This window comes from Accipiter gentilis, unplaced genomic scaffold (genome assembly GCF_929443795.1).
Source record: "Accipiter gentilis unplaced genomic scaffold, bAccGen1.1, whole genome shotgun sequence".
NCBI lineage: Eukaryota > Metazoa > Chordata > Aves > Accipitriformes > Accipitridae > Astur > Astur gentilis.
The window spans coordinates 1-24,093 of record NW_026060963.1 but is presented as its reverse complement, the minus strand read 5'-3'; the positions used below and the strand labels follow the sequence as shown (position 1 = coordinate 24,093).

General features: G+C 61.2%; 2 protein-coding genes across 7 annotated transcripts; one reads left to right on the top strand and one right to left on the bottom strand.

Moving 5' to 3' along the window:
- Positions 1 to 374: 374 nt before the first annotated feature.
- Positions 375 to 16,631, bottom strand: LOC126037223 (spectrin beta chain, non-erythrocytic 4-like). Of its 3 annotated transcripts, XM_049797488.1 has the most exons (35): positions 16,551 to 16,631; positions 16,005 to 16,150; positions 15,743 to 15,894; positions 15,441 to 15,614; positions 15,262 to 15,353; positions 15,062 to 15,142; positions 14,854 to 14,969; positions 14,494 to 14,606; positions 14,059 to 14,246; positions 13,856 to 13,973; positions 13,606 to 13,764; positions 13,112 to 13,414; positions 12,871 to 13,021; positions 11,877 to 12,747; positions 11,655 to 11,792; positions 10,436 to 11,192; positions 10,112 to 10,314; positions 9,759 to 9,849; positions 8,978 to 9,124; positions 7,836 to 8,099; positions 7,154 to 7,378; positions 6,806 to 6,895; positions 6,443 to 6,721; positions 6,225 to 6,355; positions 5,937 to 6,141; positions 5,050 to 5,672; positions 4,402 to 4,540; positions 4,231 to 4,315; positions 3,887 to 4,083; positions 3,182 to 3,588; positions 3,008 to 3,101; positions 2,188 to 2,474; positions 1,531 to 1,704; positions 1,353 to 1,395; positions 375 to 1,270 (listed from the first exon to the last, which is right to left on the bottom strand). In XM_049797488.1, the coding sequence occupies exons 2-35, from the start codon at positions 16,144 to 16,146 to the stop codon at positions 1,109 to 1,111; spliced, it is 7,401 nt and encodes a 2,466-aa protein (XP_049653445.1). In that variant the 5' UTR covers positions 16,147 to 16,150; positions 16,551 to 16,631; the 3' UTR covers positions 375 to 1,108. The 3 variants fall into 3 exon arrangements, with proteins under 3 accessions (XP_049653445.1, XP_049653443.1, XP_049653444.1); XM_049797486.1 differs by lacking the exon at positions 16,551 to 16,631 and having other exon boundaries at positions 16,005 to 16,203; XM_049797487.1 differs by lacking the exon at positions 16,551 to 16,631 and having other exon boundaries at positions 3,032 to 3,101; positions 16,005 to 16,202.
- Positions 16,632 to 17,124: 493 nt separating this feature from the next.
- Positions 17,125 to 24,027, top strand: LOC126037224 (flavin reductase (NADPH)-like). Of its 4 annotated transcripts, XM_049797491.1 has the most exons (7): positions 17,125 to 17,405; positions 18,110 to 18,271; positions 18,615 to 18,704; positions 18,793 to 18,922; positions 20,893 to 20,946; positions 22,934 to 23,007; positions 23,229 to 24,027. In XM_049797491.1, the coding sequence occupies exons 1-6, from the start codon at positions 17,324 to 17,326 to the stop codon at positions 22,977 to 22,979; spliced, it is 564 nt and encodes a 187-aa protein (XP_049653448.1). In that variant the 5' UTR covers positions 17,125 to 17,323; the 3' UTR covers positions 22,980 to 23,007; positions 23,229 to 24,027. The 4 variants fall into 4 exon arrangements, with proteins under 4 accessions (XP_049653448.1, XP_049653451.1, XP_049653447.1 ...); XM_049797494.1 differs by lacking the exon at positions 18,793 to 18,922; XM_049797490.1 differs by lacking the exons at positions 20,893 to 20,946; positions 22,934 to 23,007; positions 23,229 to 24,027 and having other exon boundaries at positions 18,793 to 19,599.
- The last annotated feature ends 66 nt before the right edge of the window (positions 24,028 to 24,093 follow it).

Sequence of the window (24,093 nt, the reverse complement as noted above, 5' to 3'; positions counted from 1 at the left end):
TCCATGCCCCCCCAGCCTCATTACCCCCCCAAACCCTCAGACCCCCCCAAACTCCTCTCAGCCCCCCCAGGTACCCCCCCATGGTCCCCCAGCCCCACAGACCACCCCCCCCCCCAGGAACCCCTCAACTCCCCCCAATAGCCCACCCCCAGGGACCCCCCCCAACCCCCCCTCCAGGCCCCCCCAGCGACCCCCTTAACCCCCCCCAGAAATCCCCTTAACCCTCCCCAGCCCCCCCAAACCCCTCCAATGACCCCCCCAGCCCCCCCGAACCCTCAGACCCCCCCCCCAGGCCCACACACACCACCGGGGGGGCTCCCCCCAGGCTCCTTCCTGCTCCTTTATTTGGGGGTGCTGGGGGGGGTGCAGCGGGGGGTTTATTACATTTATACAGTCACAGGGCGGTGCTCGGCCCCGGGGGAGTCCCCGGGGGGGGGGGGCAAGTGCTTGGGAAGGGGGCTGTTAATTTTTTGGGGGGGGGTATTTTGCTGGCTTTTGTTAAAATCTTTACAAATACAAACTCTGCCCCCCCCCCCGCCCTCGAGTTTGGGGTGCCGCCCCCGTGGCTCTGTCACACGCCCCCCAGTGTCAAATTTTGGGTACCCCAGGGTGTTGGGGACCCCCCCGGGTGATCGGGACCCCCCTCCCCAGGGTGATGGGGAGCCCCCTGGCTCTATGGCTTGTGCACAGGAAAAGGGGGGTCGAGGGAGGGGACACCAGGGAGAAGGGGGGGAATTTGGGGGGGCCTGTCCCCTCCCACCCAGCAGCTTCCTCTGGCACCGACCCCCTCCCCAAATCCAGGTTTAGGGGGGGTCATCCAGGATTTGGGGGTACCCAGGATGGGGGGGCAGGACCCAGGATCTGGGGGACACACACACCCAGGATTTGGGGTACCCAGGATTTGGGGGGGCACCCAGGATTTGGGGGGGGCACCCCATCCCCATGGTGCCCCCCACACATAGCCCCCCCAACCCATGGGGCACAAAGAAGGGGGGGTGTCCCCCCAAAATCACCCCCCCGAGCCCCCTGGGTATGTCCTGTCCACAGCTGAACTGGGTGTCCCCCACCCCAATAGGTGGGGGGTCCCCAAAAATTCGGGGAGGGGGTGTCACTTCCGTCTCCCCGAGGTGCTGGAGCGGCGGTCACCCTCCCGCCGGGGGAGGCCCTCGTCGGTGGAGGAGGTGGTGAGAAGAGCTTGGCTCCACCGCGCCACCTCAGCGTGCTCCTGGGCACAGGCAGCCAGCGCCCTCAACCACCCCTGCATGTCCTCCTGGGGGAGGGACACCCCAAAACCATCATCAGACACCCCCCCAAATCTCCACAACCACCCCCAACCCCCAATAGACCCCCACCTCATCCTTGGCTTGCAGGAGGAACTCGCTCCCATCACTGGTCCTACAAGAGAAGAACCTACTCAATGACACCCACCCGACAACGCCACCCAACCAACCCCAGGAATTTGGGGGGACCTCCCCACTTAACCCCAGGAATTTGGGGGACCCCCCCCACCCCACGAGCACCCCGACATACTTGAGCTTGAAGACGTTCTTCTTCTTCTTGTAGTTGTTGGCCACCTCGCTAGTGGAGTGGTGGAGGTTGAGGAGGGGTTCACCACCGTGGGTGCTGCCTGTCGCTTGACTCTTGGCGTCCTTGTAGAAGCCCAGGTCACCCTTGCTCAGGACGCAGTAGAGGTTCACCCAAGATCTGGTCAAGGTGGGGGACACGGTGGAGGGGTGGGGTGGGTGGGGTGGTGACATCAGCAGGTGACCCAACACTGCTGGTGGGTTTGGGTGGTGGGGATCACCCAAGCTCGGGGGCACCCGCTGCATGGATGGACCTCCAAATCCTGGTGAACCCTCTCCATTGATGGACACCCCAAACCCTGCTGCATGATGCCAATTGAATGACCCTCCAAGTCATGGCGAACCCTCTCCATGATGGATCCCCAAAAGCTGGTGCAACTTCTGCCCTGATAGACCCCCAAATCCTCGTGTATGATGTCCCTTGATTGACCCTGGTGATCCCTCTCCATCAATGGACACCCCAAACCATTGTGAACCTTCACCATCGATGGACACCGCAAACCCTGGTGCACCCTCTCCATTGATGGACCCCCCCAACCCCTGGTGCACCCCCTTCCCTCGCAGACCCCCCCCCCCCCCGCCCCTCCCATTGTGCCCCACCGACCTGTTGGACGCCTTCTTGTTGGGTCCATCGAGCTCGTGCTTGCGGAAGAGGAAGCCCTCATGCTGCACCGTGTGGGTGGGGGGCAGCGGGGGCGGTGGGGCGCTGCCCTGTGCCGGGGCCGACCGTGACCTCCGCGTCTCCCCCGGACCCTGAGCGGGGTCTTTGGGTCGTGGACGTCGGCGGGGTTTGGGGCGGTCGCGGGCACGGGGTCGGTCGGGTCGTGGCATTCTCTCCGGCAATGCCTCCGGGCCGGTGGGCAGGCGGGCGGGGGACTCCCGCTCCCAGGGCTGGGGGGGGTGATGGGCATCGGGATGTGGCTCCCAGTGGCCCCCCGAGGTGGGGACGCCAAGGGGACATTGATGGGATGTGAAGGAGATGCCAAGGGGACACTGAGGGGACACCAAGGGGACACGAAGGAGATGCCAGGAGGACACCAAGGAGACACCAATATGATGCCAAGGCGATATCAAGGGGACACTAAGGGTATTCTTAAGAGGACACCAAGGGGATGTTGAAGGGATGCCAAGGGGACACCAAGTTGAAGGCAAGGAGATGCTGAGGGGATGCCAAGGAAATGCCAAGGACACACTAAAGGGACGCTGAGGGGACACCAAGGGGACTCCAAGGGGATGCCGAGGAAAAAACAAGGGGACTTCAAGGTGATGCCAAGTAGATGTCAAGGAGACACCAAGGGGAAGCCAAGCAGACACCAAGGGGACACCAAGGAGATGCCAAGGGGATGCCAAGGATAAACCAAGGAGACTTCAAGAGGATGCCAAGAAGATACCAAGGAGACACCAAGGGGACTCCAAGGGGAAACCAAGGGGATGCCAAGGGGACTCACTGGAGCTGGCAATGGGCCACCTGCCTCCTTCTCCTGCAGCTGCTCCACGATGTCAGCCAGCGTGGCTTTGCTGTTGGAGGAGATATGGGGAGGGTCACGTCAGTCCTGGCCACCTGATGGTGACACCAGTGTCCCCATCCCCATGCTCACCCGCCACCCTTGCTGTCGTGCCGCGGCGGCTCCGGCTCACTAGATTCCTGCTGTTCCAACCGGCGCTCTCGCCGCTCCCGGTGCCATTCCAGCAGCTCCGTCCTGGCCTCCCCAGGCTCTTCAGTTTTGGGGGGCATTGGGGTCTCACCGGCAGTGGTAGGGGGGATTGGATCCCCCACGGGATCCCCATCCCTGGGAGGTCCCTGGACACTGTCAAGCTTGGGCTGTAGGTGCTCAGGACGGAGCTCGTGGTGCACGTAGGCGACGCGGGGCTCTAGCCGGCAGCTTTCGGGGCACTCGGACCCCCCCGGCAATGGGATTGACCCCCCCGGGGGTTCCCCAAAAAATTTGCGGCTCAGGAGCGGCGTCGGTGGCTGCTTGTTCTGCTCCGCTTTCAGCTTCTCAATCTGCGGGGATGGGGTGCAGTGCAGTGGAGATGGAGATGGTGGAGATGGAGATGATGGAGATGGTGGAGATGGGGATGGAATGGAGATGGGATAGGGATGGAGATGGGGATGGGAATGGAGATGAGGATGGAGATGGGGACGGGGATGGGATGGGGATAGGGATGGGGATGGGAACAGGGATGGAGATGAAGATAGAGATGGGTACAGGAATGGGGATGCTGAGCCGGTGGCTGCAGCGGCCCCCAGGGTGGGGGGACAGGATGGGGGGTGACATCAGCCCCCCCCAAGGTGCCCGTACCATGGTGAGCCGTCTCAGGGAACTGAACCTCTCCTCCCAAGCGGCGGCTGCCTTCCGGAAAGCCTCATGCCGCCGGATCAGCTGCTCCACCTCGTCCACGCTGCTGCCCAGCTCTTGGCTCTTCAGCAAAGGCTCCTGGGCCGTCAGCCAAGCGTCGGCCACCACCGCCTCCTGGGCAAACTGGTGCACCTCCAGCACTGCAGGACAGATGGATGGGCGGACGGAAGGACGCGCTCATGGTGGCACCCCCCCAAAGAGCATCCCATCCCCACGGTGGTGGAGGACCTGACCCCCTCCCCAAATTACCACCACCACCTCCACCACCACCCCCAGGTAGGACTCACTCTGCTGCAGCCATTCCCAGTGTTTGTCCCACTTCTCCATCATCTCCTTCTTCTTCGCAAGCAGCTTCTCCACGTGGGCTTTGATCTGCAGGGATGGAGGAGATGGGTTGGGACCCCCCCAACAGTTGCAGCCCCCCCCCCCCAGATTGTCCACCCCCCCACCCCGGGAACCTCATCAGCCGCCGGGCTCTTGCTGAGGATGAGGTTCTTGCCGAGCTCCAGGCAAGCGGTGATGCTCTTGCTGCGAGCTTCGATCTCGCTCTTGAGCCCTTGGTGGTCGTTCATCAGCAGCTCCACCGAGGAGACGTCCCTGTGAGAGGGGATGGGGGCTGGGAGGGCAGGAGGGGATGGGCCACCCCCCCAGGATGGGACAGGAGATGGGTCCTTGGCTTCATGGATGGGAGAGGACACGGGTCCTTCGATGGAACAGGACGTCTTTGGTTTCATGGATAGGACAGGACATGAGCCTTTGGGATGGGTCCTCCAGGTGGGACAGGGCATAGGTCCTTGGCATCATGGATGGGCCAGGACACGTGTCTTTGGGATGGAACAGGACACGGGTCTTTGGTGCCATGGATGGGACATGACATGGGTCCCTGGGTTCAAATAGGACGTGGGTCCTCCAGATGGAACAAGACACAATTCCTTGGCTTCACGGATGGGACAGGACATGGGTCCTTGATGCCATGGATGGGACAAGACAAGGGTCCTCTGGATGGGACAGGACACGGGTCCTTGGCACCATGGATAGGCCAGAACGTGGTTCTTGGGGGCCAGCGCAGGACACAGGACCTTGGCACAGCCCACAGCTCCCGCTACCTGGGCTTCTCTCTGGTGCCGATCTGGCAGAGGACGCCATCCATCCAGGTGAGAAGGTCTCTCACGGTGCCAATGAAGCGGATCTTATCAGCGACACTGGTGACATGGAGCCGGCATTCCTCGCATGCCGCCAAGAGCTCCTTCCATGCCCGTAGCACCTCCTGCTCCCTCCCGGTGATGGCCTCGGCGTTGTCCCCAGCATAGAGGGTCCTCAACTGTGCCGCACCCTCTTGTAGCTGCCGGACTTGGGTCACCAACACCTCCACATCATGCTCGAAGGCACCCAATGCCCGTTGCAAGGCTCCAGCCGATGTCCTGCCCTCACGGGCTGCCAGTTCAGGCAGGCGTTGCCTTTTCTCCTCGATTTGCCCCAAAACCTCTTTGCAATCATTGAAGAACTTGTGCAATTCGTGGGAAGCTGCCAACATCTGCGCCCGGGTCTCCATCAGCTCCAGAAGATCTGCCCAAGCTTCGTTGACCCCGTCCTTCCATTCGGCAATGGTGGCAGCGTCGGTGTGCCCGTAGTCAATCAGTTCATCCACCATTTGGTTGACGGCAGTGATCCTCTCCCGCCCGACGCTGCCCGTCTCGCTGGCGAACTCCAGGAATTTCTCCTGGAGTAGCTGGGATGGGCAGGGATGGGCAGGGGTGAGGAGTGGGCAGCACCAGGCAGGGATGGGGGCAGGACCCCCAGCATGGTGCACTGGTTGTGTCCAGGACCAGGATGGTGCCAGGACCCCTGGCATGGGGCAGGAACCACAACAAGACCCCTCACCCAGGGGAGGGACTTCACCAGGACCCTCGGCACAGGATGGGGACAACTCCAGGACCCTTGGCATGGGGCACAGACAATGCCAAGACCCTCCTTGGCACATCCCCCAACTCACTGTGACATGCTCGAAGTCCCGTCCCAGCTCCGGTGAGCCGGCCACCACCTCCTTCTCGGCGATCCAATGCTCCAGCTCATCCACCTCGCGGTTGAGCTGGTAGAGCCAATATTGCTGTTCCAACTTGGCCTTGCGTTCCTCCACCAGGTCCTTCAGAGACACGTACAGCCGGTCAACCTGCGACTGCCGCCTGCTGACCTGTTCGCTGGGCAAGGGACACAGCGCCCGGTGAATGCCAAAGACCCCGGCATTTTAGGGGGGGGGGGGGGTTGGGGGGCTCGCACCCACCTTTGAGGGTGGCCCAACTCTAGAAGAGCACGGCATTGGCGAGAGAGTTGGGTGATGGTCTCCTCGTAGTTCTCCACTGTTTGCTCCATCAGGAGGTGCTTCTTGAGGAGTTGTAGGGTGCTCTGCTCATCCTTGGATGGGGGGGGGACATGTTGGGGAGGTGAGATGCTGGGGGGGGTCTTAAATTTCTTCCTCCCACAAGCCACCCCCATCAGCACCTTCCCCTTCTCCTCGCTCATCAACAGCAGCTCTTGCCCGCCCAACCACGACTCCACCTCGGCCACGTCAAAGTAGTATTGCTCCAGTTGGTAGGTGGCATCCAGGGTTTGCTGCCTGCGCTCTGCCTGCTCCTGCAGTTCCCCCCACATCGTCCCCAAATGCTCCAGAAGACGTCGGACCCCTTCGGCTTCGGGGCTTTTGATGGAGGCAACAGCTCTGGCGCGTTCCAGCACCTCGTCCACGCGAGGTTGGTGGACCTGGATCTCCTGGCGGAGGTTCTGGTGGGGGTGTGGGTGGAGAGGGGGTGGGTGTTGGGGAGGTCATCGGTGTGTGTCCCCACCCTCCATGGTGCGGGGGCTGACCTGGTTCTTCTTGATGAACTGCTGGACTGTCTGCAGGTTGGTGCCGTGGTCCTTCAGTGTGGCCAAGGGCAGGCGGTCCTGCACCCACAGCTGGTAGCGGTGGCAGTGGGATGGACCTCAGCGTCACCCCTGATCCTGATCCTGTCCCCATACCCATCCCATCCCATCCCAGGGGTTCCTCACCCATCCCACCCCATCCCATCCCCATTCCAGTTTCTCCCCTGGATTTGAAGTCCCTCTTGCACGAGCACCCATCCCACATCTCCCTACATTTGGGGTCCCCATTGCACCAGCACCCATCCCACCCCATCCCTTCCCATCCCACCCCCCCATCCCCCACGTACTCACCACCTCATCCTCCAGCTCATGGCTGACCTGATGAACCTCCTTGGAAGCCAACAGGATTCTCCGACGTTCCTTGAGGGGCTCGATCAGGCGGACGATACGGGTCCCCACCGCACTTTGCCGCTCCCCCACCGCCTGCCTGCCCGCTGCCTGCGCCGGCAGTGCCGCTGCCTGCACCTGCAGCTCCCCCACCTCCTTGTACCACTCCTCCACCTGCGACTCCATCGTCTGCGGGGGGGGGGGGAACGACATGGACACACCCCAGGATGGGACACTGGGGACTGGGATGGGAGAGGACGCCCCCCCACCTCGCCAGGACCCCCAGCACCGGAGCAGGGTGGTGGTGTCGTGCCAGCTGTGCCAGCTGTGCCGGGGAACCTCGGCTGTGAGTCAGCACCGGGATGAGCTGGTAGTGCTGAGCTCCCATTGCAACTGGGGCTGCACACTGGGGTGCCCCCAGCACCCAACGTCCCCCCCCAACACCCAACATCCCCCCCCAAACACCCGATGTCCCCCCAACACCCAATGTCCCCCCAAGACCTGGTGCCCCTCCAACTCCCAGTGTCCTTCCATAACCTGGTGTCCCCCCAAGACCTGGTGTTCCCCATAACCTGGTCTGACCCACAACCTGGTGCACCCCAACACCTGATGTCCCCTCAACACCTGATGTCCCCCCCAAACCCACCTGCAACCTCTTGAGCTGCCTGCTGACGCTAAGAAGGTCGGCTCCTCCCCCCACTGTCTCCAGCTGCTCCTCCAGCCTCCCCAACCGCGCCTCCATGTTGGCGTAACTCCGCGCCAAGCGCTCGGTGGCTGCGGCTTCCGCCAACCGGCGGCTCCTGGCTTGGCTGGTGGTTTCCAACTCTACCCAACATTGCCGTAACTCTTCCAGTTGACGCTGAACGGCATCAGCTAATTCGGGTTTGGTGAGGAGAAGTTCTTCACCTTCCTGGGGTGGGGTGGGGGGGTGTCAAGGGGGGGGTGTCGTTCCGCCCACCCTCGGATTTGGGGTGTTGACTGTTGGCCATGGGGGTGGTGGATCTTCAGACGTCATGAAGGGCGCCCCCTGGTGGGGGAGGGAGCGCAGGGCTTTGGGTGGCACGGGGGGGTGTAGCAAAAGGGGGGGGGTGCAGCGGGGGGGGGTGTAGCGAAAGGGGGTGCAGAGAAAAGAGGGGTGCAGCTGGGGGTTGTAGGGAAAGGGGGTGCAGCAAAACAGGGGTGCAGGGAAAGGGGAGGTGCAGAGAAAGGGGGATGATGCAGGGAAAGGGGCTGCAGCAAAAAGGGGTGCAGCAAAAGGGGGATGGAGCTGGGGGGAGCAAAAAGGGGTGCATCAAAAAGGGGTGCATCAAAAAGGGGGTGTAGCTGGGGGGAGTGTAGCGAAAGGGGGGGTGCAGCCAGAGAGGGGTGCAGGGAAATGGGGGGGGCAGCTGGGGGGGGGGGCGCAGTGAGGAAGGATGTGTGTGGGGGATGCAGCAAAAGTGGGGCGCAGCAAAAGGCAGGTGCAGCCAGGGAAGATGCAGCTGGGGGGGGGGATGCAATGGGGGGGATGCAACGAAATGGGGGTGCAGGCAGGGAAGGATGCAATGGGGGGGAGATGCAGCAAGCAGGGATGCGGTGGGGGGGGGGGGGATGCAACCAGCCGGGGAAGGATGCAATGAAGGGGGGGAGGCTGCAGCAAGGGGGGGGGGGCCCTGCAACCACCACCCCACCCCCAAATGCCTCACCCCTCAAGCCCCCCTCACCCGGTGAGGAAGCAGTTAAAGCTCATCCCTCCCTCCCCTCCACACTACGACCCCCCCTTTTTTTTTTCTTCTCCCCCCCTTCTACCTTCTCGATCTTCTCCAGCCACTCTTTATTCTGCCCCAGCTCGGCCATGAACGCTTGGTGCTTCAGCCATGGTTTGGGGGGGCAAGGGGGGGGGTCCCGGGAGGGGTCCCCTGCCATCAGCACCTTCTCCCGGATCCAGCCATCCAGCTAATGAGAAAAGGAGGGCGGAGGGGGGAATGAGGTTGTAAAACACCCCCCCCCAAAAAAAAAAAAAAAAAGGGATCCCGGCAACCCTTGGAAGGGTGACGGTCCCACACTGGGGCCTGCGGTCCCTCTACAGCAACAAGGAAGAGGAGGATGAGGATGATGGTGGCATTGGCGTGATGCCGCAGAGCCTTTGCAGCAGATGCCGGGTGGAGCACAGAGGCCAGATCCGGCCTCCCTGGTTATCTGCGCCAAAAAGGCGACCGGGGATCTGGCCAACCTCCCCCGTGTGCTGTAACCGTGCCACGCTGGTGATGGACCACTGCGGCTCACACCGCGGCTGGTGGCGAAGCCCCCTGAGATGCTGAGGAGCATCTATGGGGACATACAGGATCCACTGGTCCAGGTTTGGGGAGGGGGCTTGGGGACCCTTGGGGACTACCCCCCCCCCCAAAAGCCATGACCCAGACCACGCTGGCATCAGCGGCAGCACCCATCCCGGGGGTCCACAACCCCCAGCCCAGCACACAGTTGGGACTCTCTGCACCCAAACTTGGAGCCAGCCCCCCTCGCCCTTCCTGAATAATTTGGGGGGGGGGGGGGGGGGTTGGGGGGGTGTCAGGGGTCCGGGTCCTACCTCGTGGCAGTCCTGGAGGAACCACTGCAGCTCGAGGTGGTCCTCAAGCCGCTGCATCCACTCCTGAGCCAGCTGGTAGTTGCGTTGGCTCCTGTGGGTTGTGGGGGGGGGGACCTGGCTCAGCGCTGCCCAGCCGGTGACACCCCACCCCCCCCAGCACCCCAATTAAGCACCTAATTAACCCACCCCAGCCCCTTGCAAAGCGAATTAATCCAAAGGGGAAACTGAGGCACAGGGTTGCACGTTCCCCATCAGCCGTGGTGAGGATGCACCAGCAGATCCAGCTCCATCATTGTCCCTGGGGGTGGGGGGGGTCCCGGGTGGGGTCGAGGCGTTGCCATCACGGCACCTACTTGGCATGGAGACTCTCCATTGCCTCAGCCACATGGTCACTGTAGAGGTTGCCTTGATGTTGGAGACTCTCGCCGGCTTGTAGAGCCAGTTGGATTTTCTGCAGGTTGAGGTCCATGGTGGTGGTGAAGTCCTTGTGCTTCTTGATGGCGTTGCTCACCCCTTCCACCGTGTCGGGGAGCTCAGCGTGGACCAGGGTGGACTCCTGGAGAAGGGATGGAGGAGATGCTGGTGGTGGGCTCTCCATCCCTGGTCACCTCTTCTCCTTGCGCCATCCTCCCCAACTCAACCATAAGGTCACAAGAACTTCTCCCACCCGTCTCTACCTGGTTGTAGAGGCTGGTCTCGCATTGCTGGACATCCCGGAGGAAGAGGTGGAAGATGTGAGATTGCACCAGCACCTCTCGTCGCGTCTCCCAGCTCTGCAACAGCTTGCCCCAGCCCGCGTCCAGCTTCTGCAACCACTGCTGCAACGAGAGGTAGGGGACCTCCGTCTCCTCCAAGGCCAATAGGTCGCTGGCCGCTTGGATCTTGGCATAGTCCTCCTCATAGCCATTGATCTCCTCTTTGAGGGCTGCGTGTTGGTTCAACAACCTCTCCGCTTCGGCCAAGCTATCCGGCACCGCCTCGGAGGCTACAGCGGCTTGAGTCTTCACCAACCAACTGAGGAAGTTGTCCAAGTCTTGGATGAACTGTTGCAAGCGACCGGCAACGATCAAAGAGTCCTCACAACCTTGCAGCGCCTGCTTCAGGGCCTCCCACTCCTCGCTGATCTGCTCCAAGGGCAGCAGGATCTCCAGGGCTCGCCTGGGGTGGGAGGCAGCCAAGGCTTCGCCTTCCCGTTGAAGCTCCACCAACCGAGGTTCCAAGACCACCAGAGCTGCCTCCATGGTGGAGAGGCGGCGTTGCAAGGCCAACACGCCACCCAGGTCGCCACCGCCCGATTGTGTGGCTTCGATGGCTTTTCTCTTCTCCTGCACCTGCGCCTTCATCTCGCCGCACTCCAGCAGGTAGTTCTGGATCTTCAGGACGGAGCTGAGTTGGCTCTTCTTGTGCTCCACCAGCTCCACCACCCAATTCCACCTGGGGACGGAGGTGAGACAAGACCAGGATGGAGCCCTGCACTGGCACTGCCACCAGGATGGCATCCACCTTGGGCATCGCCAATGCTTGGGATGGGCTCGGGCCATTGTACTGGAGAGCTGGACCCCGTGGGGATGTCTCACCAGGCTGGGAGAACCCCAAGGTTGGGGTCTGCCAGCAGCCCCGCAGCTCATTCCCCTCACCAAGGTGCCCCCAAGCAGGATGAGGTCCAGCCTGAGCATTGTGGACCCCCAGGATGGGCTTGGCCCAGGGAACTGAAGAGCTGGACCCCATGGGGACGTCCCACCAGGCTGGGAGAACCCCAAGGTTGGGGTCTGCCAGCAGCCTCACAGCTCATTCCCCCCACAGGAGCCCCCAAGCAGTATGGGGTCCACCTTGGGCATGACAGACCCCCAGGATGGACTTGGCCCCACAGCTTGGCCCCCCTCCCCACACCCATACCTGCTATTGAGGTGGTCCTGGCAGGAGCGGACCTCCTCCGAGCTGGGGTGACCCTTGTCTACCAACTGCTGCACCACCTGGTTGACACCCAAGATCCGTCCCATGACGCTGTTCATCTCCTGGTCCAGGCTCTCAAACCTGGGGAGGAAAGGTGAGCGGTGGGCTCTCCAATGGGGCAAGGGACCCAGGCGTCCGGTCCCGTTCCCAACCCCCCCAACATACCTATGCTGGACCACCTCAACCTCATCCAACTCCTCCGGCACCTCCATCCTCTCCAACCACTGCTCCCTCTCGTCCACCCAGACCTCGCAGGCGTGCACCTCGCTGAACATATGGTAGATGGCCAAAGCGTCCCGCAACCACTGCTGCCGCAGCACAGCTACCTCGGCCACCTCCCCGTAGAGCTGCTCCACCTCCACCACCCGGATCTGCATGTCAACCCCTTGGCGGTGCTCAGGTGCCAGAAGAGCCAACTGCTTCCGGAGGGCCAACACGGCCACCCAGTGCTTCTCCACCTCTTCCACCACTGCCCGGTGCTTCCGTAGAAGAGCTTGGGTGGAATAGTCATCATGGCCAAAGTCATCGCTGGAGACGATGCGGTAGGTGTCCTGCAACCAGGCCACCAAGTCATCCATCTCAGTGCTGAACTGGAAGAAGTTGAGGGCCTCCTGCAACCGTTGTTGGTGCAACCCCGTCACCTCCTCCAGCTTCTTCCAGCGGAGGCGAACCTCCCGCATCTTCTCCTGGATCCCACCAGGGCTGAAGCGTTTCTTGGCCAAGATCTGCTCGCCCCTCTTCATGGTCTGGTGCAACAGAGCCCGTCGGCTGCCCAGCTCACCCAACATGCTCTTGTGCTTGTTGGTCAACGTCAAGACGCTGCTCAGGTCCCAGCCACACGTCTTGGTGGCCAGGATCTGCTCCTTCTCGTGGATCCACGCCTCAGCCTCCTCCATCTCCTGGAAGAAGGCCCAAAGCTGGCGGGAGTCCTCCAGCTCCTTGCGTCTCTTGCCCGCCAGCTCCCCCAGCTCCTTCAGACACGTCTGGATGTGATTGACCCGGTTGCAGATGATCTGGGGATCGCAGGGTTGGTAGCCTGGACCAAGAGAACCAGATCTTAGTGGAGATGGTCTACAGCACCCCGAAGACCTTGGTTGACCCCTCCCAAGGCCAAGCATCTCCCGGTCCTCGTGGTGCCTGTCCCGGTGCCCCATGTTACCCTCCAGCTCTGAGAACTTGAGCGCAGCGGCGTTGAGTGCCTGCACCCGCTCGGTCTGGGCGGAGATGTCGGCCTCCAGCAGCCCATGCTTCTGCAGCAGGTCCTCAACCTCCAGAAGATGCTTCCCCAAATCCTTGGAGACCAGCAGCACCTGGGGAAAGGGAATGAGACCGCAAGGTCCAGAGCTGCCCACCACATCCTCCATGGGGACGCCTGGTACCCGCCGCATTCCTGGCTCTACCTGCATCTCCTCCATCCAGTCAATCATATAGACCATCTCCTGGAAGATCTTCTGCAGGGCCAGGTTCTGCTCGAGGCGGGCACGGCGGGCGCGGACCAGCTCGGTCAACAGCCCCCATTGCCGAAGGATGTTGTCCTTCTGGGCACTGATGCGTTTGGTGTCATAGTATCCCTCGGACTCCATCTCCAGGGCCAGCTCCACCACTACCTGGATGCGCTCTTGGTAGGAGGAGATGTCGGCCTCAATGGCCTCATGCTTCTTCATGGCGGCCTCCACCGCCGGCAGGTCGTAGCCAAAGTTGTCCTGGGGTGGGGGGAGATGCCATCAGGCGGGGTGGACCACTCCTCGGTCAACAAGGGAGCTCAATGAGGCTAGCCAGGAGGTCCCACCACCCAAGTGTTGGGTTCCTCACCCCCCAACCCCAGCCAGGGAGAGGACCCAGGCGTCCTGCCCCAGGGTGAGGGTCCCCACTGAGCCCCCCCACCCCATCCCACCTGCGAGACCAAGCGTTGGTTCTCGTTCAACCACGTCTCCCTCATGACGGCCTTGTGGTCGAAATGTTGGGCCAGCAGCTCCAGCTTCTCCTGCCGGATCAGCTCGTTACGCAGCAACACCTCCCGCTCATGCTCTGCCTTCTCCAGGCAGGTCCAAGCCTGCAGGGTGGGACACCGGGCTCGACAAGGGGGTCCCCAGCCCTTCTTGGGGTCGCCCAGGATGGAGAGGTCACCCCCATCCCACCAGCACCTTATTGATGTCAGAGATGCTCTTGCCCTCACTGGGGACATAGAGCTTGTGGTTGTTGGCCCGTAGCTTGCTCTGGATGGTGAAGAGCAGGACCTCCAGGTTCCCCTTCTCCTGGAACCTGTGGGGTGGCAGGACCAGGTCAGGATATGGCCATGGTCGTCCCCCCCTGTGGTTGTCCCCCCCCAACACCAGGAGGTGCTCACTTGATGGGCTTCTCCAGGATGCAGAAGGCAGTGAAGGCTTGGAGCTGCTGCTGCAGCCCAGTCAAGGAGTTGGCAAACTTCTGGTTGCTGATGATGGTGATGGTGTGCTGGATCCAGGTGAGCAGCTCGGCTGCCAGCGCCTCGTACCGCTCAATGATGGCCTTGATCTCCATGGCCTGATCCAGAACCTGGTGGGAGAGGGGTGGGTCACCTGTATGGCTCAGGGGTGCAGCCCACAGAACCCCTTCGAGCAACCGTGGGTGGCTTGGGGTGCAACCTGCTTGGCCCAGCCCCTTCAGGGACCAGCATGGCCCTGTCCTTGCTGGTGCCCAGTGGAGCAAGGGATGGGACATCCCATGGAGCAAAGGATGGGGCACCCCATGAACCAAAGGATGGGACATCCCACGGAGCCACAGGGCATGGGCCAAAACCCACCTTCCCGATGCGCTTCCCCTCCACAGCCAGCGCCTTCATCTTGGAGAAGTAGTGGTAGAAAGACACCACGTAGGTGATGATGGACTTCTCGTCAGGGTCCTCCATGTTGACATCTGGCAGGAGGTGAAGTGTTGGTCCCCAAGCCTGCTCAGCTCCCTGGAGTCCCCCCCAACCACCAGCCCTGGTCCAGCAAAGCCCATCCACCAACCCCAAGCTGTTCCCCTCAACCTTGAGCCCCCCCCCAAATCCTCTGAGGTGGAAAACGAAGATGGGAGAAATTAGCTGGATGGGTGGAGACACCCCACCCCATGTGGATGGATGGACAGACAGACACCCCCCCCGGTCCTGTCCCATCCCTACCCTCGGGGTCCAGCAGCTTGCTGAGCCCCAACTGCTGCTCGGCTGTGTTGAAGGCTTGTTGAAGGTTGTAGGTCACGTTGGACTTGGTCAGCTTGTGGAAGTCGATGAGGTCCGGCCTGCAAGAGGGACACAGTTGCTTTGAGCCCCCCACCCCACGGAGGGAACCCAGGCATCCAGGTTGGCATCCCCCCCCTCCCCCACGGCAGACCTGTGCTTGTGGATGAGCGCATTGAAGGCCAACCCATCCCTCCAACTGGTGGTGAAGTTCTGGATGTTCACCTCGGGGTAGCTGTGGGGAAAGGGGGGGGGGTCACACGGTGCTGGATCCATCCCCCATCCATGGGGGGGGACGGCAGGGAAGGTCCATCCCAGCACCGGGACAGCGTGAGGAGGGGGGTCACCGCTCACCCCGACGTCTTCATCTGGCACCAGAGCAGCAGAGCATCCTTGGCTGAGCGCGTCTCCCGGTTGTCTTCGGTCTTGATTTTGATCACCTGGATCTGGGGAAAGCCAAGGGGCACTGACACATGGCGGGGTCCTGGGGTGGGGACACCATCCCCGGGGTGGGGACAGCCCCGTCCCGCTACCTGGAAGCGGAGGATGATGGTCCAGATGAGGCCAAGGGTGAGGCGGTGGTTGCCATCCACGATGTCATGGGAGCCCACGTTCTCCAGGTGCACCCGTTGCTCCTTGAGGAACTGCAACGCCTTGTCCACGTTCTCCAAGGAGTGGATCCGCATCCGGCCCCGTGTCGGTTTGGGCTGCCGGAGACACCGGCATCTGTCACCCCCACCTCACCCCTACCTTGGAGAAGGTCCTCCCACCCAGTTCATCACAACCTTGAGGTGGGTGGAACCTGCAGCACCCTACTCATGGTCCTGACTCTCACCAGCTGCTCCCCGGAGAGCACCTCCAGCAGCCGGGTGAGGACACAGCCATCACGGAGATCGGCGTAGAGATCCCCGATACGGCAGGAGACGCGGGCGAGGTGGGAATTCACCCACTTGGTGAAAGTCTTCTTCTGCACCGCATCCCTCTCATCTACCCGGGGAAGAAACAGGTTCAACCATGGTGGCGGGGGGCGGGGGGGGGGGGGGGCGGGATTGGACCAGGCACCTGGGGCTTTGCCGGGACAGTGAGGATGGATTTACCGGCCAAGGCTTTGATGCGGGAACACTCGAAGAGCTTGGTGGTGGCCATGGTGTCATCCCAAACCCGTGGGTTGGGGTTCTCCCAGGGGCCATTGTTGTTTTGTTGCTCCATGTTGTCCAGCTTGGCTGCCACGGCCGCCATCGGGCTGGGGGGGTGGGGTGGGTTTGGGGAGGGGGGCACACACATGCACACCCATGCATGTGGGTGTGTGCACATGTGTGGGTGAGGGGGTCAGCGATGGGGGGGGGAACAACACCTTCTCCTGGATGGTCCCTGGAAGTCTCCAGGGTGTTGTCTGAAGGCCAGGGGTGGCCCAGAGCCCCTCCCGCCTCCCCCCTGCCCTGAGCATGCCTACAGACCCCTGAGCACCCCCTGTGACCCCCCAGGATCCTCTGCAGCCCCCCAATAGCACCCATTGCAGCCCCCCCAGGACCCCCCCCAGGACACTCCCCTATAGCATCCCCTGCAGCCCCCCCCTTTCCAGGACCCCCACCCCCCCTACCCCCCCCCAGAAGGAGCAGGATCGGGCCCCTCCCGGCGGTCACCTTGAAGGACTCCACCGGTGACCGGAGACCCGCCCTGGGGGGGGATGGGAGGGATGTGTCCCCCCCCCCCTAGGGTGCTGTGTCCCCCCCTCCCCGCCCGTTCCCGGTTATACCGGAGGGTCACGGACGCACCGGAGCCGCCTCCTCCCGGTGCACCGGGACTGGGGCGGGGGGGGGGTGTGGATGGATGGATGGATGGATGGATGCTTGCCGGAGGGGGGGGAAAGGACAGGGGGACCCGACTCACCGTGCAGGGCGGGGGGGGGGGGGGGGCAGCCGGTGCTGCCGGTACCGCCCGGGCCCGGCTCCCCCCGCGCACCGGAACGCGCCACCGCCCCGGCAACCAATGGCGGGGCCGCGCCCAACCCCGTCCCGTCCCCCCCCGCTTCCCACCCATCCCCCCCCGCCGCGCACGACCCCGCCGCTGCACCGGGAATAGGGAATATCCATCCATTCCCCCCCCCCCCCCCGCAAGAATAACTGAGCACTGGGGGAGCGATGACAGCACCGGCATCACCCCCCACCCCGGAAAAAACGGAGAGGGGGAGGATATCGGCACCGGGAGGAGTGAGGGGGTGGGGGTCACGGATCGGGACCGTATGGACCGGGACCATATAGACGGGGGAGTACGGACCTTCCCCCCCCGTTCACTGGCCCGGCCCCGGGGCACTGGGGGGGGTGCGTAACCGGGGCCCCGGGGGCGGAGCCAAACCCCGGTAGCGGGTGGTGGCACCGAGCAGCTCTCGGTGTCCCTGTGTGTGTGTGTCCCGGTGATGGCCACCGGGAAGAACATCGTCATCTTCGGGGCCACCGGCAGGACCGGGCTGGCCACGCTGGGCCAAACCCTGAAGGAGGGTAAATAGGGGTGGGACATCGTGGGGGGACGACATTGGGGACACCCCCCCTGCTGCAGCCCCAAAAGGCTGCGGTGGGGAAGGGACCCCCGGGTTGGAGATGAGGAGGGTGGTGGGAGGGGGTTTGGGGGGGTGTTGGGGTTGGAGAGGTCACTGGGGTTATGGGGGGGCATTGGGGGGTGGATGGGGACCAGGGGTTTGGTGGCACCCAGGGGGGACGTGGGAACTGGGGGGGTGGTCCTGGGGGCTGAGTAGGAGCTGGGGGGTGCTGGGGGCATGGCTGGGCCATATAGAGCCTCTATGGGGCAGATAGAGCCCATCGGGGTCATATAGAGTCTCTATGGGGCAGACCCAGCCTGTCCAGGCTATATAGAGGCTATATGTGGGGCAGACCCAGCCTGTTGGGACCATATAGAACTTATGTGGGGCCAACCCAGCCTGCCCGGGGTAGATAAAGTTTATCTGGGGCAGACACGGTCTGTTTGGGGCCAATAGAGCCCCTATGAGGCAGGAAGAGCCTGTATGGGCCATATAGAACCTATATGGGGCAGGCAGAGCCCCTATGGGGCAGGCAGAAGGAACACTGAGTCATCCCCTGCCCAAATTGCCAACTCATCGTCACATGACAGCCACAGGACCGATCTGGCCTCTGGGCCAAAGGTTTGGGGAACCCCTCCCACCCCTGGGTGCTGTGTCCCCCCCCAGGGTACACGGTGACGGTGCTGGTACAGGATCGGGCCTGGTTGCCGGCCCAGCACCAACCAGCACACGTGGTTTTGGGGGACATGCGGGACCCCACGGCAGTGGCTGAGGCTGTCAGGGGACAGGACGCCGTCATCATCCTCCTGGGGACCAGGAATGACCTGAGTATGGTGACATCGGGGACCCCCACCCCAGGACCCCATAGATTTTGGGGGGACTCCATTGTCCAGGGACCCCCAATGTTGCTGGGGTCCCTGCACCCCATGACCCCCTGGTTTTGGGGGGACCCCATTGCCCTGGGGCCCTGTGACCCCACAATCAGGCACCTGAACCCCCCCCATCACCCCCAAACATGTTGGGCTGCCCCATATCCCCTCAATCAACTCCAAACTTGGGGGCCTGCCCCACATCCCCCCCCAAAACACATTAGGCTACCCCATATCCCCCCAATCACCCCCAAAATTTTGGGGGGCTGCCCCCTAATCCCTCCTTGCCCCCCCCCCCCCAGGCTCCACCATGGTGATGTCCAAAGGCACCAAGAACATCATGACGGCCATGAAGACCCATGGCATCCACAAGGTAGTTGCCTGCCTCTCAGGTGGGTGTCCCCAATGTCATCGTTGTGTGTCCCCCCCCCAAAAAATATGGGGGTCCCCTACTCTGACCCCCCACTTTCCCCCCCCCAGCTTTCCTGCTGTGGGACCTGCAGGTGTCCCCCCAGCTGGTGCCAGTGACAGAGGACCACATCCACATGCACTGTATCCTCCAGGATTTGGGGCTTGACTGCGTCTACATCATGCCCCCCCCACATCGCCGGTACGGGGGGGGGGGGAGTGCACCCCAAAAATGGGGGGGGCGGATTTTATCCCATTTTAACTTCCTATCCCATTTTATCCCAGTATCCCAGCTTATCTCCATATCCCATTATATCCCCAAATCCCCCCTAACTCCCCCCCGCGCATCCCCAGGGAGATTAAATCCAGGTTTTTTCCCAGCCCGGATCCGGCCTTTTTCTGTTAGCTGAGCTGAATTAATTAGGGTGCTCCCCTAATTAATGGGGGGGGCTCTGCCCCCCCGGCATCGTTAGGCTTAATTGGGGAGAGGGGGGGCATCCTGCTGTGTTTTGGGGTGATGCTCCGGGGGGTGATCCTGTGATCTCGGTTGGTTTGGGAGCATTGCTGGGGGGGTCCTATGGGGCCGGGCTCGCCCCTCCCTCCGTGCTGCCGGGGCCGAGCCCCCCCACACTCATCGCACCCACCGCCCGGCCCTTCCCGCGGGAACCGCTCCCGTCCGCGTCCTGTATGCAAATGAGTCCCCGCGCCGCGGCCAATCAGACGCGAGGCGTGGGCGGGACCTCCCCCGCCGTGGGAAGGACCTTACCCCTCCCTTCCCCTATGTAAATAACGTTCCCCATCCGCCCCGCCGAAGAACCGCCTGGGCGTGGCTTAGACCGGGCGGGCGAGCGAGGCGGGTGGGCGGAATGCCGGCTCCTGATTGGCGTTCCGGACTTCTCTGATTGGTCCCTGAAGGGGCTGTATGTAAATGAGGGGTCCCGGCGGGGGGGGCACGCGGATGCACGGGGGCGTATCCCTAGTTTGGGGGTCCCACCCCCCCGCGTCTCACCACAAACGAGGCTCCTGCCCCTTTAAGGCCCCCCGCCTCAGCCGACCCGCAGCGTCCTCTGGCGGCGCGGAGGACGGCCCCCCGAAGCCCCGCCCCTCCTTCAAGACTCCGCCTCCCTCCCTCCCTCTCTCTCCGGTGGCGTGCGCTTCCCGTCCCCTCCCTCAGTCGCCGCGTGCGCGCCGGCTGCAGGTTGCGTTCGCGCCGCTCGCCAGCTTTCCCATTGGCTCGTGCCCTCGCGCTGCTGGGTGAGAGAGCCCCCCCCCCCCCTTCCTCCACGCGTCGCCTCAGTCTTCCCCGGAGGCTCAGGGGAGACGGATGGGGAAAGGGGAGCTGTCGCTACTGCGTTCCTGTCAGGGAGGGCCCGGGCCTTTTGGGCCTGGTGGGGTCCCCGACAGCCTCCGGTTCCCCACTTCCTTCTCCCCGCTGGGTGGTGGCCGGCGTTGCCGGGAGTTGTAGTCCTCGGGTACTACCTGGGGCCTGGAGGGAGCGGGGGGGGGGGGGGGAGAAACTTCAACTCCCAGCGGCCCTCGCGAGGAAGGAGGTGGGGGGGAGGCCCCGAGGGGTGCGTCTGGGGGGCTGGGAGAGGCCTGGGGTTTCGTAGAGGGGCTTGGGGGGAACGTGTTTGGGGGGGGATGGTGCACTTGGGGGACCTATCGAGCCCTGTCGCTCCTTGCGGGGGGGTGAGGGGCAAAGACGTGGCTTTGCTGGTTGGGGGGGGCTGAGGGAAGAGCTGGGGAAGGGGCTGTCCCCCCTCCTGCCACCAGCCCCTTTGGGGGGGGGGCAGCTTCTGTGCCCTGTAGTGGGGTTCCCCCTGCAATGGGGGAAGGGCTGTCTGGGGGGGGCCAGCAGTGCAACAGATAGTAGAGGGGGAGGGGGCACCCTGTTATGGGTGGGCACCCACAACCTGACCTTATTGAGGCTGGGGGGTGAATCAATCAGCCGTTCATCCACCGGGGGTTTGTGTTGAGTTTTTCCTTTTTTATTTAACTAATTTTAAATAAAAACCACAACCCACCTAGCAGCTGATGTTAGCAGGGAAGGGGGGACACATGCCCCCACCCCATGGTGCAAAGATTTTAACGAACCCCCCCCATTCGTTAGGCTGTTCCCCGACTTTCTTCTCATTTATTGATTATTTTTTATTTTTTTTTTTTTTTCCTCAGTGCTCGACGGGGAGCTCGTAATAAAAAGGGCTGCATCATCCTCGTTCTCAGCAGGTAGCTCCTTTAAACACAACACCCCCCTACCCCCACCCCGCAAACGGGGGGGGTGGGGGCAAATGAAGTTTTTGGGGTGCAACAGGCCTCTGAAAGCCAGGAGAGAAGCTGGAGGGGGGGGCTCAAAGACACCCCCGCAGCCCACCTCTGTGTTTTCCAGAGCTGCCTCCTTGGGGAGCATATTGGCGCGGGGAACTTGGAAAGGGCTGAGTGAAGGCAGCATGCCTCTTTTTGAGGTTAAACCATGGGGTTTTGGGTATACCGCAGGTCTGGTTTGGCTGTGAAATGCTGCTCGCAGTGAGGAGGGGGACACCTGGTGTTGTATTTTTTTTAGGGGGGGGGGGGGGGGGCACGGTGTTTCCTACTGGGACTCGGTGGGTGTTAACAGATAATTATAAATTCAAGCCTTTATTTTTATTAAGTTTAAACTTAGTTTTGGCTTCCAAATTCCCCTCGGAAAAGATATTCTGCTGGAATTATTTTCTTTAAAGGGGGGCAGGGAATAACCAGAAACCGCCTCAAAAAACCCCGAGCCCCCCCCCCCCCAAAACCAGCCAGGGTTTGTCTGAACTCACACCACACCCCCTCCCCAACTCAAGCATGCTGAAGCGAAACCACCATGGGATTATTCCCTTTGTCCCCAGTATAAATAGGATTTGTTTGAGCTGGGGGGGTGGAACCACACAGATCCTGAAAGGTGGGATTTCTTTTTCCTCATTTAGTGAAAAAATGGGTTAATTTGGCAAGATTGTGGCACAGGGAGGGGGGGCAAACCTGCACAGGTGCCACGTTGGCAGGAGCTTCGGCTTTGCCCAGCTCCGTCATGGAAATAAAAAATAAAACCCCTCCCTGAGCGTTGGGAAGAGCCTCCTCCCGCTGAGGTCAGGGCAGCATTTAAATGCAGGGAAACAATTGGGATTTTATGCAAATGAGCCTGGGGCAGCATTTTGGGGGGGGGTGTCAGGGCACCCCGAATTTCCAGGCCGTGCTTTCAGTGCTGCAGTCCTGGTACCTGTTCCTAATTTTCACAACCCCCCTGTCCCCCCATCTCACCAAAAAGCTGCTGCGAAACCTTCCTGCAGGTTATCAAAGGCATATTTTTATTTTCTTTTTAATTAAATCTCCGTCATCAAACTTGCCTCGTCCTGACCTATTTGCGAGGCAGAGTCAGGGCTGTTTGCTAATGAGGCGCTGCTAATGAGGATATGCTGACGGGCTTTGCTCGAGACCTGCGTCCTTGCTGCTGCATGAGGGGCCTTTTCAGTTTATTTAGGAGTTGGGGGGGGAGGGGGGGTGTCCTGGGGTGACACCCTGCCATCACCTGCCCCCCCCCCCCCCCTTCATTTCATCACTGAAAAGCCTAATTTGCCTTAATTTTTGGCCAGTAACGAGGCTGCCATTACTCCATGCTTGCAGGCTCTAATACTGCTTGGCTTTTTTGGGGGGAAAAGATGGGCTGTTAGTTGTTGGGGGTTTTTTTGGGGGGGCCACAAGCTCAGCGTGGATTTGGCTGCGCTTCCTCCAAGGCTTCTGCAGGTTGGTGCTTGCCACTCAGGCAAGCGGCTCCACTCAGCTTGCTTTGCCTGCTGCTTTTATCTGTTTGTGTTTGCTTTTGAGGGTTGGTTTTGGGGTTTATTTATTGGGTTTGGGCTTTTTTAGCAGCTTATATTCTCATTTAAAACCTCTCACAGCAACACGATTGCCGTTCCTGTCTCCCTACCCCTTCCCCAGCTTCCAAATTGCCCCTTCGTTCCTCTTCCTTCTGTTTTTTTTAGCTCCTCAGAGCTTTTTTGAGGGGCAGAAATACCAAATCCCTCGGTAATCCCAAGAACGGGGCGACAGTTGAGGCCCTTGAGGTGTGACCCCATTTTTTAATGGCGTTCCGTGCTTTGGGAAGTTGCGTGGGTCGATGGCACTGCTGTGAGCCCACCCCTTCCCTAGGTGAAACTTTAAATCATTTCTTTCTTTATTTTTCCTTTTAATCCAGAGTTCCTCCTCGAATTTGGACCCAAGGGATGCCAGGAACGCTGTAGGAGACCCCTCTTCCCACCTTCCACCCCGGTAAGGAGCTTCACACCCCTTCTCTTCATCATGGCTGTTCCAACAGTTGGATGCTGAGCCAGCCAGAAACCGTTGTCCCCTCCAGGCGAGGATTACAGCTCGTCCAATGTGTTTTTATAGCGAGACGTAGCATACAAAAATAGATTTAACCCAGTGAAGGGGCCAAATCCAGGGGGATTTCATGGGGCGGGGCTGTGTCTTAACGAGCTCCCTCTCTCCAGACAATAATTTATTGAAATATCCTGGTGTTTTGGCCAACCCCGTCCTCGGGTGCTGCCATCCCGGAGCAAGATAGCAGAGATCTCCGCATTGGCACGTCCCCTGGAGCCCAGGCAAGTAGGAATTTGTCCGTATTTATGGCTGTACTGAAAAAGCCTTTTGTTTGATTAGCATTAATTAAGCCATCTCCATCAGATAAAGTGTAGGGAGATGGATTGGCTTGCCGACAAGGTCCCGGCTCAGGTTTTATCCCCTTTTTTCCCCCTTTTTGTGCTGAGAAAATTAATGGCGTTCTCATTGCCCAGTAATGGGGATTATTTGGCTTTAACTACCCCCTATTTAAGCATAAAGTTGCCAACCTCTTTACTTAATTGCTTTACTAATTTCTTCTCCATCTTGGCCATCGGTTGGTTTTAGTTTTGGCTCATACCTGGAGCTGGGTTTGGCTTGGGCTGAGCGTTGGGAAAGCTGGGGTGACCCCAACTCCTCCCCGACTAAATTCCCCTGCTCCCAAAGCATTTTTTTGGGGCTGTTTCATCCCAAAAGAGTCCTGGGATGATTATTTTTTTCCTGGGAAGCGGTGCAGGATGTACGCCTCGGCATCCCCCGTTGGCAGCGAACCCGTGCCAAGGAGGGGAGAAGGAGCTGGTGGCAAATTTTGGGGTGATTTTGATCTCATTTGGGGCCAACTAGGAGGCAGAAAGGACCACGCGGGTAATTAAATCTTTATTTTTTTTAATTGGAAATAGGCAGGGTCGGACTTTTTCCTCTGGCTCATGAAGGTGTCTTGGCTACGAAAGAGTTAAAAACTGTCACTTAATTAACCACAGGCTTTTGATAAATTAAAACCTCTCTCCCTCCCCCCTC

What these genes read in the sequence shown, in the direction of transcription:
- LOC126037224 (XM_049797490.1), top strand. Translation starts at nt 17,324, where the DNA reads ATGGCCACCGGGAAGAACATCGTCATCTTCGGGGCCACCGGCAGGACC. An exon ending in GGGGACCAGGAATGACCTGA is followed by an intron (nt 18,272 to 18,614) that starts GTATGGTGACAT and finishes CCCCCCCCCCAG; the next exon opens with GCTCCACCATGGTGATGTCC. An exon ending in GGTAGTTGCCTGCCTCTCAG is followed by an intron (nt 18,705 to 18,792) that starts GTGGGTGTCCCC and finishes TCCCCCCCCCAG; the next exon opens with CTTTCCTGCTGTGGGACCTG.
- LOC126037223 (XM_049797486.1), bottom strand. Translation starts at nt 16,191, where the DNA reads ATGTGTGTGCCCCCCTCCCCAAACCCACCCCACCCCCCCAGCCCGATG. An exon ending in CCATCATCCTCCGCTTCCAG is followed by an intron (nt 15,354 to 15,440) that starts GTAGCGGGACGG and finishes GGCTTTCCCCAG; the next exon opens with ATCCAGGTGATCAAAATCAA. An exon ending in GTTGAGGTGGTCCAGCATAG is followed by an intron (nt 11,793 to 11,876) that starts GTATGTTGGGGG and finishes TTTCCTCCCCAG; the next exon opens with GTTTGAGAGCCTGGACCAGG.